Genomic DNA, 13,441 nt, shown 5'->3' on the forward strand with positions numbered 1-13,441 from the left:
GCCTGCGCGTCCGGAGCCTGTGCTCTGCAACGGGAGAGGCCACAACAGTGAGAGGCCCGCGTACAACAAAAAAAAAAAAAAAAAAAAAAAAATGGGAGCACTGAGTCAATGGAGAAATGAAACCACTGTCAACTAGTTGAAACCAAACTGTCAAACCTGTCGATCATTGTTTTATCTTGCACAGCAAAATTGCCTTACAGCCAATTAGTTGGTGGCAAAACTGTTTGGGGCAAATATTCTTACAGTGAATATACTGGGTGTGGTATATTAGGGCTCTTTCAGTTTAAAGTGACAGAAATCAAACTTATATACTAAGCTTACATAGAAAATTCTACTTTCAGGTATGACTGAATCCAGGGATTTGGCTAATGTTTTTACTAGCATGTTTTCCATCTCTCATCTCTGCTTTCCTTTCTTTGGCTTTATTCTCCATTAAACTCTTTCCATGTGGTGGGAAATATGACTTCCGGCAGCTGGCTCACATTGGCCTTATAACCTAAGGCCTCAGAGTAAAAAAGTTCCTCTCTGTCTCTCATAATTTCTATCAGCCCCTGAGAAAGAACCCTCTTTGATTTTGTTTGGGTCCCAGGCTCACCTCTGAACTCAGGGAGTCCAGGAGAAGGATACTGCTCTGAGAGCCAGCTTGGGCTACTTGCCCACCTTGTATCAAGAGGGGCAGGGTTTCTTGTTTGACAGCCTGAAAGAACTCATATGGAATAGAAGAGTGGCTGTTCATTCATTAATTCATTCTTTTAATCATTCATTCTCAACAGATACTTATTGAGCACCATTCTAACTGCTGTAATTAGAATATCATTCAGATATTGATAAGCATACAGGACAAACTCAAAGAGTTGAAGTGATAGAGCATAACTGGGAGAGCCACCTTAGCTGAGATGGTCTAAAAAAGGGATATTGACAAACAAAAATGAGATAGTTACCCTCTGCATTGGATATTGCATTCTATTGTACAGAAAAGGAAACTAAGATTCAGAAAATATATGATAATTAATTCATTGAGGTTACATACCTACTAAAAAGTGAATTAAGGATTTGAACCCAGGTCTGTCTGATTCCCAAGCCAATTTGCTTAGATCCTGGGTATCCTGATTTGCAGTTCAGAACTTCTATTACATTACAAAAATTAATTGTTATGAAATTTTAAACCAAAAGCCAAGTTTTTTTAATCTTGAAAAATTAGAAATCTAATTATAATAGAATAATATATCAAAGCAAAAAGAACCAGAAATACTGGATTAGAGCAATCTTTGTACAGTTTGTCAGCTATGATATCTAATGTCTATATAATGAAAAGCTAAATGATATTAGTAAATGTCGTAAAACAAAAGTCAGGATTTTTTTTCTCTTCATGTTGAGTAACTGTTGGCTTACTGCTGTTTTGCTCACTTTTCTATTGGCTTACTGTTGTTCAGACTTTCTTTGGTTATCTCCCCGCCTCTATATTGATTGAATTTAGCTGTTATTTTGGCATATTGTCAGTGGTGTTCTGGATCTTGCCACTGAGAGCATGTATCTCTTCCCACTGAGAGTTCAGTGACATCATATTAGTAGGTAGATATTGACCATAGTGGGAGTGTTTTACACCACAAAAATTGCAGATGCTATAATCAGAGTTTCCCTCCCTACTCCCAGAGAGCTGGTTGTTAAACATTTATCAGTATACCACTGCAAAATGGGCAAATAGCCAAAGATAGTCTTTTTCATCCAGGGGGTATGTCAGCATCTTAGGGACTGAAGAGATTTTCTTTTTATACATTGTTGGATTCAACTTGCTAATATTTTGTTGAGAATTTTTACATCTACGTTCATGAGAGATATTGGCCTGTAGTTTCCTTTTCTTATAATGTCTTTGTCTGGTTTGGGTGTTAGGGTAACGCTGGTCTCACAGAATGAGTTAGGAAGTAGTCTCTCTGCTTCTATCCTCTGAAAGAAAGGTAGAGAATTGGTATAATTTTTTCCACAAACATTTGGTAAAATTCAGCAGTGAACCCATCTGGTACTGGTGTTTTCTGTTTTGGAAGGTTATTAATTATTGGTTTAATTTGTTTAGTACATGCCCCCTCTTTTATTTCTGATATTAATAATTCGTATTCTCTCTTTTTTTCTTGGCTAGCCTGGCTAGAGTCTTATTGATTTTATGATATTTTCAAAGAACCAGCTTTGGGTTTCATTGATTTTTATCTATTGATTTCCTATTTTCATTTTCACTGATTTCTGCTCTAATTGTTACTATTTCTTTTCATCTTACTTTGGATTTAATTTGCTCTTCTTTTTTAGTTTCCTAACATAGAAATGTAGATAATTTATTTTGATCTTCTTTTCTAATATATGCATTCAATGCTGTGAACTTCCCTTTAAGCATTACTTTTGCTGCATCCCACAAATTTTGATAACTTGTTTTCATTTTCATTTAATTCAAAATATTTTAAATATCTCTTGAGATTTCTTCTTTGACCTAGGTATTATTTAGTAGTGTGTTGTTTAGTCTCTACATATTTGGGGATTTTTCAGCTATCTTTCTGTTATTGATTTCTAGCTTGATTCCATTGTGATCTGAGAGCAGACATGATTTCTATTCTTTTAAATTTGTTAAAGTGTATTTTATGGCTCAGAATGTGTTCTACCTTGGTGAATGTTCCATGTGAGCCTGAGAAGAATGTTTATTCTGCTCTTGTTGGATGAAATAGTGTATAGATGTCAACTACATACAGTTGATAGATGTTGTTCTTGAGTTCAATCATTTCCTTACTGATTTTCTGCCTGCTGGATCTGTCCATTTCTGATAGAGGAGTATTGGAGTCTCTGTCTGTTATGGTGGATTCATCCATTTCTCTTTGCAGTTCTGTTCGTTTTTGCCTCACATGGTTTAATGAGATTTTCTTTTAGTAAAAATTTGTGTGTAATCAAACTTATAGAAAAGTTGCAAGAATAGTACAAGGAACTTCTGTATACCCCTACCCAGATTCACCTATTGTGTATATTCCCTAAAACAAGAACATTCTCTTTTATAAACAGTTATCAAAATCAAGACATTTAACATTCATACAATACTAATTAAGTCTTATCACCTAATCCACAGTTCACATTCAAATTTTATTAGTTGTCCCAGTCATATATGCTTCATAACTCTTTTTCCCACTGCAAGATCTAGTCCAGGATCACACTTGCACTTATGCGTCAAGTGTCTTTAGTCCCTTTCAACTGGAACAATTCCTTAGTCACTTTTTACCTTTTATGGCCTTGCTATTTTTTAAGTATACAGGCTAATCATTTTGTAAAAGAGTTTCCATTTAGATGTGTCTGATATTTCTTCATGATTAGATTCAAGTTTTGCATTTTGGCAGAAACATCACAGAAATAGTTTTGTGTCTTTCTCAGTGCATCATATGAGATAGCGCATGATGTCAGAATTTGTCCCAAGCTGGTGATATTAACTTTGTTCACTTGTTGAAAGTGGTGTCTTCCACTGTGTAGTTACTATTTTTACCTTTGTAACTAATAAGTATTTTGTAGGGAAACTTTAAGACTTCATAAACATCTTGTTTCTTATCAATCTTTTATCTACTAGTTTTAGCATCTACTTATGATTTATTTTTGTTTTAAATCAGTTATTGCTATGATCTTACAAAACATTTATAACTCCATCATATCTTCTACATCTATTATTGGCTTTTTTTTTGCTCTTTGGCCATGCCGTGCACCATGTGGGATCATAGTTCCCAATCAGGGATTGAACCCACACCCTCTGCATTGGAAGCACAGAATCTTAACCACTGGAATGCCAGGGAAGTCCCCTATGGCTTTCTATTGTAAGAAAGAATTTTCTTTCTCTTTCTCCTTTTTTTCAGTTATATCAGTAAGAACTCAAATATTTCATTCGGTGGTTTATAATGCACTACTGTCTTCATTTATTGTGATGCACGAATTGTCCTAGATTTGGTTAGTGGAGATTCCTTGAGGGATCCTAGCTTCAGTGTCCTCTTGATATGTCCCCATCATTTCATGAACGCTTCGACTTTCTGGTACGAATTGATATTTTAGGCCTATCTTGTCCTCCCCCAGTTAGAAGATATTTCTAAACTGACAATCCTCCCTCTAAAAAAGATGGGTATCTTCTGGGGTAGGCCATCCTGCTGCCATTTGAGTCAATCATAAAAAATATATTGTTACAGATTACTTAAAGAATGAGCTTTTTTTAAGTGTTATTCTGAAAATCGTTGAGAACTTTGAGTGAAGAATAGCAGTACTAGCTCAGAGCTCACACTCATGTAATACTGTGTGTCTTACACGCTCAAGGACTTTTCATCTATCAACTCATTATTCCTCATGCCCATCCTAATAAGGTAGGTTCTTTGCTTATCCACATATGGCAGATGGTGAAACTAGGTGCACAGAAGCCAAGTAACTTGTCAAGGATCGTACAGCTAGTAAGGGCAGAGTGGTTATTCAGGCCCAGGGCATCTGCTCCAGAATCCCTTCTCATAAGCACCATGCTCTCCTACCTTTCCAGAATCAGAACTGCAACATAGTATAACAACCAATTCATCTATTATATTTTACTTTTTTTTCAATGTACTAATTTCTCCATAGCTCTTTTCTTTTGTATTGTTATTTAGATACCATGATGTTTTATGCCTTCTCTGGTTTATATTGTCTTTCCTCTTTTTTCTTGCTATCGTCCCACTCACATAAACGAAATATTTCCACTCTACCACATTTTATGCCATGAAATTCCAGAAATACTGGATTAGAGCAATCTTTGTACAGTTTGTCAGCTATGATATCTAATGTCTATATAATGAAAAGCTAAATGATATTAGTAAATGTCGTAAAACAAAAGTCAGGATTTTTTTTCTCTTCATGTTGAGTAACTGTTGGCTTACTGCTGTTTTGCTCACTTTTCTATTGGCTTACTGTTGTTCAGACTTTCTTTGGTTATCTCCCCGCCTCTATATTGATTGAATTTAGCTGTTATTTTGGCATATTGTCAGTGGTGTTCTGGATCTTGCCACTGAGAGCATGTATCTCTTCCCACTGAGAGTTCAGTGACATCATATTAGTAGGTAGATATTGACCATAGTGGGAGTGTTTTACACCACAAAAATTGCAGATGCTATAATCAGAGTTTCCCTCCCTACTCCCAGAGAGCTGGTTGTTAAACATTTATCAGTATACCACTGCAAAATGGGCAAATAGCCAAAGATAGTCTTTTTCATCCAGGGGGTATGTCAGCATCTTAGGGACTGAAGAGATTTTCTTTTTATACATTGTTGGATTCAACTTGCTAATATTTTGTTGAGAATTTTTACATCTACGTTCATGAGAGATATTGGCCTGTAGTTTCCTTTTCTTATAATGTCTTTGTCTGGTTTGGGTGTTAGGGTAACGCTGGTCTCACAGAATGAGTTAGGAAATAGTCTCTCTGCTTCTATCCTCTGAAAGAAAGGTAGAGAATTGGTATAATTTTTTCCACAAACATTTGGTAAAATTCAGCAGTGAACCCATCTGGTACTGGTGTTTTCTGTTTTGGAAGGTTATTAATTATTGGTTTAATTTGTTTAGTACATGCCCCCTCTTTTATTTCTGATATTAATAATTCGTATTCTCTCTTTTTTTCTTGGCTAGCCTGGCTAGAGTCTTATTGATTTTATGATATTTTCAAAGAACCAGCTTTGGGTTTCATTGATTTTTATCTATTGATTTCCTATTTTCATTTTCACTGATTTCTGCTCTAATTGTTACTATTTCTTTTCATCTTACTTTGGATTTAATTTGCTCTTCTTTTTTAGTTTCCTAACATAGAAATGTAGATAATTTATTTTGATCTTCTTTTCTAATATATGCATTCAATGCTGTGAACTTCCCTTTAAGCATTACTTTTGCTGCATCCCACAAATTTTGATAACTTGTTTTCATTTTCATTTAATTCAAAATATTTTAAATATCTCTTGAGATTTCTTCTTTGACCTAGGTATTATTTAGTAGTGTGTTGTTTAGTCTCTACATATTTGGGGATTTTTCAGCTATCTTTCTGTTATTGATTTCTAGCTTGATTCCATTGTGATCTGAGAGCAGACATGATTTCTATTCTTTTAAATTTGTTAAAGTGTATTTTATGGCTCAGAATGTGTTCTACCTTGGTGAATGTTCCATGTGAGCCTGAGAAGAATGTTTATTCTGCTCTTGTTGGATGAAATAGTGTATAGATGTCAACTACATACAGTTGATAGATGTTGTTCTTGAGTTCAATCATTTCCTTACTGATTTTCTGCCTGCTGGATCTGTCCATTTCTGATAGAGGAGTATTGGAGTCTCTGTCTGTTATGGTGGATTCATCCATTTCTCTTTGCAGTTCTGTTCGTTTTTGCCTCACATGGTTTAATGAGATTTTCTTTTAGTAAAAATTTGTGCGTAATCAAACTTATAGAAAAGTTGCAAGAATAGTACAAGGAACTTCTGTATACCCCTACCCAGATTCACCTATTGTGTATATTCCCTAAAACAAGAACATTCTCTTTTATAAACAGTTATCAAAATCAAGACATTTAACATTCATACAATACTAATTAAGTCTTATCACCTAATCCACAGTTCACATTCAAATTTTATTAGTTGTCCCAGTCATATATGCTTCATAACTCTTTTTCCCACTGCAAGATCTAGTCCAGGATCACACTTGCACTTATGCGTCAAGTGTCTTTAGTCCCTTTCAACTGGAACAATTCCTTAGTCACTTTTTACCTTTTATGGCCTTGCTATTTTTTAAGTATACAGGCTAATCATTTTGTAAAAGAGTTTCCATTTAGATGTGTCTGATATTTCTTCATGATTAGATTCAAGTTTTGCATTTTGGCAGAAACATCACAGAAATAGTTTTGTGTCTTTCTCAGTGCATCATATGAGATAGCGCATGATGTCAGAATTTGTCCCAAGCTGGTGATATTAACTTTGTTCACTTGTTGAAAGTGGTGTCTTCCACTGTGTAGTTACTATTTTTACCTTTGTAACTAATAAGTATTTTGTAGGGAAACTTTAAGACTTCATAAACATCTTGTTTCTTATCAATCTTTTATCTACTAGTTTTAGCATCTACTTATGATTTATTTTTGTTTTAAATCAGTTATTGCTATGATCTTACAAAACATTTATAACTCCATCATATCTTCTACATCTTTAATTGCTTTTTTTTTTGCTCTTTGGCCATGCCGTGCACCATGTGGGATCATAGTTCCCAATCAGGGATTGAACCCACACCCTCTGCATTGGAAGCACAGAATCTTAACCACTGGAATGCCAGGGAAGTCCCCTATGGCTTTCTATTGTAAGAAAGAATTTTCTTTCTCTTTCTCCTTTTTTTCAGTTATATCAGTAAGAACTCAAATATTTCATTCGGTGGTTTATAATGCACTACTGTCTTCATTTATTGTGATGCACGAATTGTCCTAGATTTGGTTAGTGGAGATTCCTTGAGGGATCCTAGCTTCAGTGTCCTCTTGATATGTCCCCATCATTTCATGAACGCTTCGACTTTCTGGTACGAATTGATATTTTAGGCCTATCTTGTCCTCCCCCAGTTAGAAGATATTTCTAAACTGACAATCCTCCCTCTAAAAAAGATGGGTATCTTCTGGGGTAGGCCATCCTGCTGCCATTTGAGTCAATCATAAAAAATATATTGTTACAGATTACTTAAAGAATGAGCTTTTTTTAAGTGTTATTCTGAAAATCGTTGAGAACTTTGAGTGAAGAATAGCAGTACTAGCTCAGAGCTCACACTCATGTAATACTGTGTGTCTTACACGCTCAAGGACTTTTCATCTATCAACTCATTATTCCTCATGCCCATCCTAATAAGGTAGGTTCTTTGCTTATCCACATATGGCAGATGGTGAAACTAGGTGCACAGAAGCCAAGTAACTTGTCAAGGATCGTACAGCTAGTAATGGCAGAGTGGTTATTCAGGCCCAGGGCATCTGCTCCAGAATCCCTTCTCATAAGCACCATGCTCTCCTACCTTTCCAGAATCAGAACTGCAACATAGTATAACAACCAACTCATCTATTATATTTTACTTTTTTTTCAATGTACTAATTTCTCCATAGCTCTTTTCTTTTGTATTGTTATTTAGATACCATGATGTTTTATGCCTTCTCTGGTTTATATTGTCTTTCCTCTTTTTTCTTGCTATCGTTCCACTCACATAAAAGAAACATTTCAACTCTACCACATTTTATGCCATGAAATTTAATTTTGGTTAGGGTTTTCTGTATTGATTTAAAAAAATTAAAAGGATCTTAAGCTGGAAACCTCTATTCATATATGATAGAAACTACACAGATAATAAATGAATAAATGTCACCTAATTGTAGTCCTCCAAAAAATGCATGTGTCATAAGTCTTTATATTGTAAGAGATAAAGACTTTTGTTAACCAACAGCCTTGAAAATAGAACATATTAAAATAATTGGAATGGCAGAATTTTGAAATCCCATAGTCCATATATAAGAACCATAAGCATCAGTAATCTGAATTAATAAAGTAGTCTTGAGTAATACTTGCCATTTAAGGCTTTCTTCTTTCCTTTTATGTTTGGTCAAATAATTTTTAGTGCAGATTCTTGTCAGCTGAAATAAATTTGTGTGTCTGTGTCTAAAAAGTATAAGAATATGTAGTCAATTCAACTAGAAAACAGTTAATTAAAAGAAAATTCAAGATGTGTTTTAAAATATTTTCTAAACAAAGCAACCAAATGATAATTCCATTCCTTGTTTTTCAACTTATTCTTATAGATTGTGTTAAGAGAATATTTAGACAAGACCTTACGGCCCTATGGTTCATATCTTGGTTAAACTGGGTGACCACAACACAAACTTTTTGAGCCCTACATCTAGAAAATACCCCTCAACAAAACTATGACCTGATTCTGACTTATACATAAGAGAAACCATAATGTTGATTCTCAGCCCCTGCACCTGGTAGGAAACATAATGTTGTTCCAGTCTTGTGGTCAGATGGTGTAATATGTTAGTTACCAAAAGGAAGGCTTTAATATCATTCCTTGGAAACTACTGGTCAGTTTTTACTGTTGTTTAAGAAGCAGGTGAGTGTGTTATTTAGAACTCTTAATTCATGAATATTATGTAATGGGGAAAATTTTTCAAAGAGTTACAACTGTACAAATCATCATGTTGTTGAAAAGTCCAAGTACATTTTAAATGTGAAGTTGAATCAGGCTTAAAGATGTGGCCTTGCAGTCTGGGGTCCAAGTTATCATTATGGAGACATTTGTATTGTCCAGAACTGCATCTAGATTTGTTATACAGCTTTGCTTCTTAGCTTCTGGTCCCTTCCACTTTCCCCAGAGCTTAGAGTACAAATACTTAGCTAGGGTTAAAAGCTCAGATTTTATTTACATATAGTAGTTTGATTAAATTTAATTTTAATAAAATAGCCCCTTTGAATAATTTAAAGCATTTATTTTGGCATTAGGTAGCCTTCTGAATTTCCTGATAGACACTAATTCTCATGAAAATCTAACCAGGATGGGAAAGGAAGAATAGCATTTGTTACGTTTCCTTTGGTTCAATTTCAATTATTTTAGATTCTGGGCTAATTTAACGCATTACTGAGTTATTTATTTGTATAATTTTGTTTTTTTAACAAACATGGTTCTGTGACTTGAAACTCTGTCTCTTGGGATGTTTTGCAGTTCATGGAGCATGGAGTACTTGGCAGCCTTGGGGTACATGCAGCATAAGTTGTGGGAAGGGTACCCAAACAAGAACAAGACTGTGCAATAACCCACCACCATCGTTTGATGGATCCAACTGTGATGGAGCAGAAACACAGATGCAAGTTTGCCATGAAAGACACTGTCCAGGTAAGATAAATACAATGTTTGTACCCTTAATAAATTAACATCTATCTCTGATCTAGGGAATATTTCAATAAGAATCAGTGTCAATAAGAACATCACTCAACCTATCAATGCCCAGAGTTTAACTTGATCATTTTTAAGTAGTAACAGAGCACATATGTTTTTCTTTAACCCAGTTGATGGCCAGTGGGCCACTTGGACCAGTTGGAGTACCTGCACTGTGTCCTGTGGAGGAGGTGCCAGACAACGAACAAGGGACTGCTCTGATCCTGTTCCCCAGTATGGAGGCAACAAGTGTGAAGGGAGTGATGTGCAGAGTGATTTTTGCAATAGTGATTCTTGTCCAAGTGAGTGTTGGAAATAGTGAGTCAACATTATACTTTCTTAAGTTTCATTATGGACTTAAGTTCATAAAGTTATAATATAGTCTGTTACTTGATTTGTCTACCTCTGGTTTAGGATATCAAAATGTTGCATGGTTGCTGTTTTGTCTAATACCATAGATGCCACTGATGTATATGGGCAGAGGCTATATCCTGTTTCATGTGCTCTACAGGACCAGCAGCAGAGGGCAGGGACTAGGGCACCCTTCCACGCTAACTGGTAATGATGTTGATTCTTTTATGGAGGCAGACAGGTGGCTCTCTGCCTTAATTTAGTCACCAAGCTAGAATTTTAGACCATAGCAGTATTTGAATTCACTGTATCCTGAATGTTATAGCTTGACTCCTCAGAGATCTTTTCTCATTCCTATCCTCCAGCTCCTGGAAAACTCTAAGGCTCAGTAAATGTAGGTTAAATGGAATTGCACAGTCACTGGAATGTATTCTGTTTCTAGTCAAACCAACAACCAAACCACCTGCCTTTGGAATTTGCTTATTTATAGACTTGTGTGTTTCTTTTCAGTTCCTGGAGAGAGTCTTTCCATATTTTTTGGATGAATGTCATTCTTTAGCACTTCTCCAATGGTTCTGTTTTGTAGCTCATGGTAACTGGAGTCCTTGGAGTGGCTGGGGAATGTGCAGCCGGACGTGTAATGGGGGGCAGACGCGGCGGTACCGCACATGTGATAACCCTCGTCCCTCCAATGGAGGAAGAGCTTGTGGAGGCCCAGACTCCCAGATCCAGAGATGCAACACTGACATATGTCCTGGTGAGCTTCCCAACTCCTGGCAGTAGAACAAGTAAAGCATTTCATTAGTGCTCATTGTAGTAGCCCATCATTTCAGATCTTAAAATGGAAGTTGTATAGGCAGAGTTACCCTAAGTGTAGGTTTTAAAACCTGTTTGTTAATATCGACCATTCCATTCTTGTTCACAGTGGATGGAAGTTGGGGAAACTGGCATAGTTGGAGCTGGTGTTCTACCTCTTGTGGAGGAGGTGAAAAGACTCGAAAACGGCAGTGTAACAATCCGGTACCATCCAAAAGTGGTCGCCCCTGCCTAGGAGATGCTACTCAGGTATCCAGATGCAATATACAAGCATGCCCAGGTAAGCAACTAAGTTAGACTTTGGCAGGACCACATTTACAGACTTTCCACAAATTAAAGAAAGGTGTCACTCTGAGCCCTCAAATTACAAAACAGTGCCAACTCTGGGAGGGAGAAATAGGAAAAGTGTACTTTTTTCCCCCTCGTTGGTGCAGCTCTACACCAAAGTTCATCCTGGATTTTAGTCTCTGATTGCCCTCTTGCAGGCTCCCTTGTAAAATGAAATAGTCTGCACAGCCATATAGTAGTCCTGGGCTTGAGGGGTAAAAGGGCGTGGAAGAGTGGGAAAGCCAGGCTGAGATTCCAGGCGGAAAAATGAGGGTGGAGTAGAAACTGAATATCTAATAGAAATACACAATTGGAGGCTGTTCTTTCACAGATGGAAATATGGAGAACATGAGTGTAGACAGTAACATAGGGCAAATTCAGGTCAAGGAAAAAGATTATGGGGAGTTCAACTACCATAATTCAAGTCAGTCATGCAACATGGCTAGATATTGTAAGTGATGCAAAAATTCAGAAGGAACAAAGTCAGAATTCTAGAACTCGTGGACCTTAAAAAGAGTTTATTGGAGTCCCAAGAAATGGTGGATAATACTAAGGGTACTTATCTCAAAGGACAGGCTTCCTAAGTGCTATAAGAAGACCAAAAAGAATATTTTCACATTGTTGAAATATTGAGATACCGTTGGACTTTCCAAAGGTTTAAGGTTGCCTTAGAAATAAAATATCCCTGAAAATCAAGAAGGCCCATTTGGCAGAGTGAGAGAGAGGAGTTACATGAAAAGATTTATAGGATGTAGGCATGCTGAAAGGGCAAGTATCTATCAGTCAGATATTCACCATATCTTTTTTTTTTTGTATAAAAATACAATGAATTTTTAAATTGATATTGTATCCTGAAATCTTGCTGAATTTGTCAGTTTATTTTTTAGTGGATTCCATGGAATTGTTTCTATATAAGATCATGTCATCTTCAGATAGAGATAATTTTACTTCTTTTTCTTCCCAATGGATATGCCTTTTATTTCTTTTTCTTGCCTAATTGCCCTGGCTGGAAGGTTTCTTATAATGATGGATAGAGGTAATGAGAACAAATATCCTTATTTTTTCCTGATTAAGGAAGACAGCATCCTTTCTTTTACCATTAAGTATGATGTTAGCTGTGGGTTTTTTCATAGATATTCTTTCACATGTGGAGGAAGTTCCTTTCAATTCATAGTTTGATAAATGATTTTATGATGAAAAGTGTTGATCTTGCCAAATGCTCTTTCTGTGTCTAATGAGGTGAGCATATGCTTTTCACTTACTAAATTCTGATATGATGTATTACATTAATTAATTGTTGGATGTTGAACCAACCTTGCATTCATGGAATAAATCCCACTTGGTCATGGTGATATTTTTTTTATATGTTGATGGATTCCAGTTGCTACAATTTTGTTGAGGGTTTTTACACCCATATTTGTAGGAGATATTGGTCTGTTGTTATCTTGTGATTTTCTTGATTTTAGTATCAGAGTAATGCTGGCTTTATAAAAGGAGTAGGGAAATGTCTCTCTCTCTTTTTTTTTTTTTAACATCTTTATTGGAGTACAACTGCTTTACAATGGTGTGTTAGTTTCTGCTTTATAACAAAGTGAATTAGTTATACATATACATATGTTCCCATATCTCTTCCCAATTGCATCTTCCTCCCTCCCAACATCCCTATCCCACCCCTCTAGGTGGTCACAAACCACCTAGCTGATCTCCCTACTTCAGGACTTTTTTTTTTTTACCTTAGATTCCATATATATGTGTTAGCATACAGTATTTGTTTTTCTCTTTCTGACTTACTTCACTCCGTTTGACACACTCTAGGTCCATCCACCTCACTACAAATAACTCAATTTCGTTTCTTTTTATGGCTGAGTAATATTCCATTGTATATATGTGCCACGTCTTCTTTATCCATTCATCTGTTGATGGACACTTAGGTTGCTTCCATGTCCTGGTTATTGTAAATAGAGCTGCAATGAACATTTTGGTACATGACTCTTTTTGACTTAT

The 13,441-nt window shown here is 35.9% G+C and overlaps 1 protein-coding gene across 1 annotated transcript in view; it reads left to right on the forward strand.

Annotated features, from left to right (window-relative positions):
• Positions 1 to 13,441, forward strand: part of HMCN1 (hemicentin 1) — a 554,195-nt gene that overhangs the window by 482,559 nt on the left and 58,195 nt on the right. Inside the window, exons 90-93 of the mRNA XM_024133815.3 lie at positions 9,731 to 9,901; positions 10,075 to 10,245; positions 10,881 to 11,051; positions 11,220 to 11,390. Coding sequence (XP_023989583.1) covers positions 9,731 to 9,901; positions 10,075 to 10,245; positions 10,881 to 11,051; positions 11,220 to 11,390 — 684 coding nt within the window. The remainder of the gene's footprint in view (positions 1 to 9,730; positions 9,902 to 10,074; positions 10,246 to 10,880; positions 11,052 to 11,219; positions 11,391 to 13,441) is intronic.

The sequence above is a fragment of the Physeter macrocephalus genome, chromosome 4 (assembly GCF_002837175.3).
Source record: "Physeter macrocephalus isolate SW-GA chromosome 4, ASM283717v5, whole genome shotgun sequence".
Classification (NCBI taxonomy): domain Eukaryota; kingdom Metazoa; phylum Chordata; class Mammalia; order Artiodactyla; family Physeteridae; genus Physeter; species Physeter macrocephalus.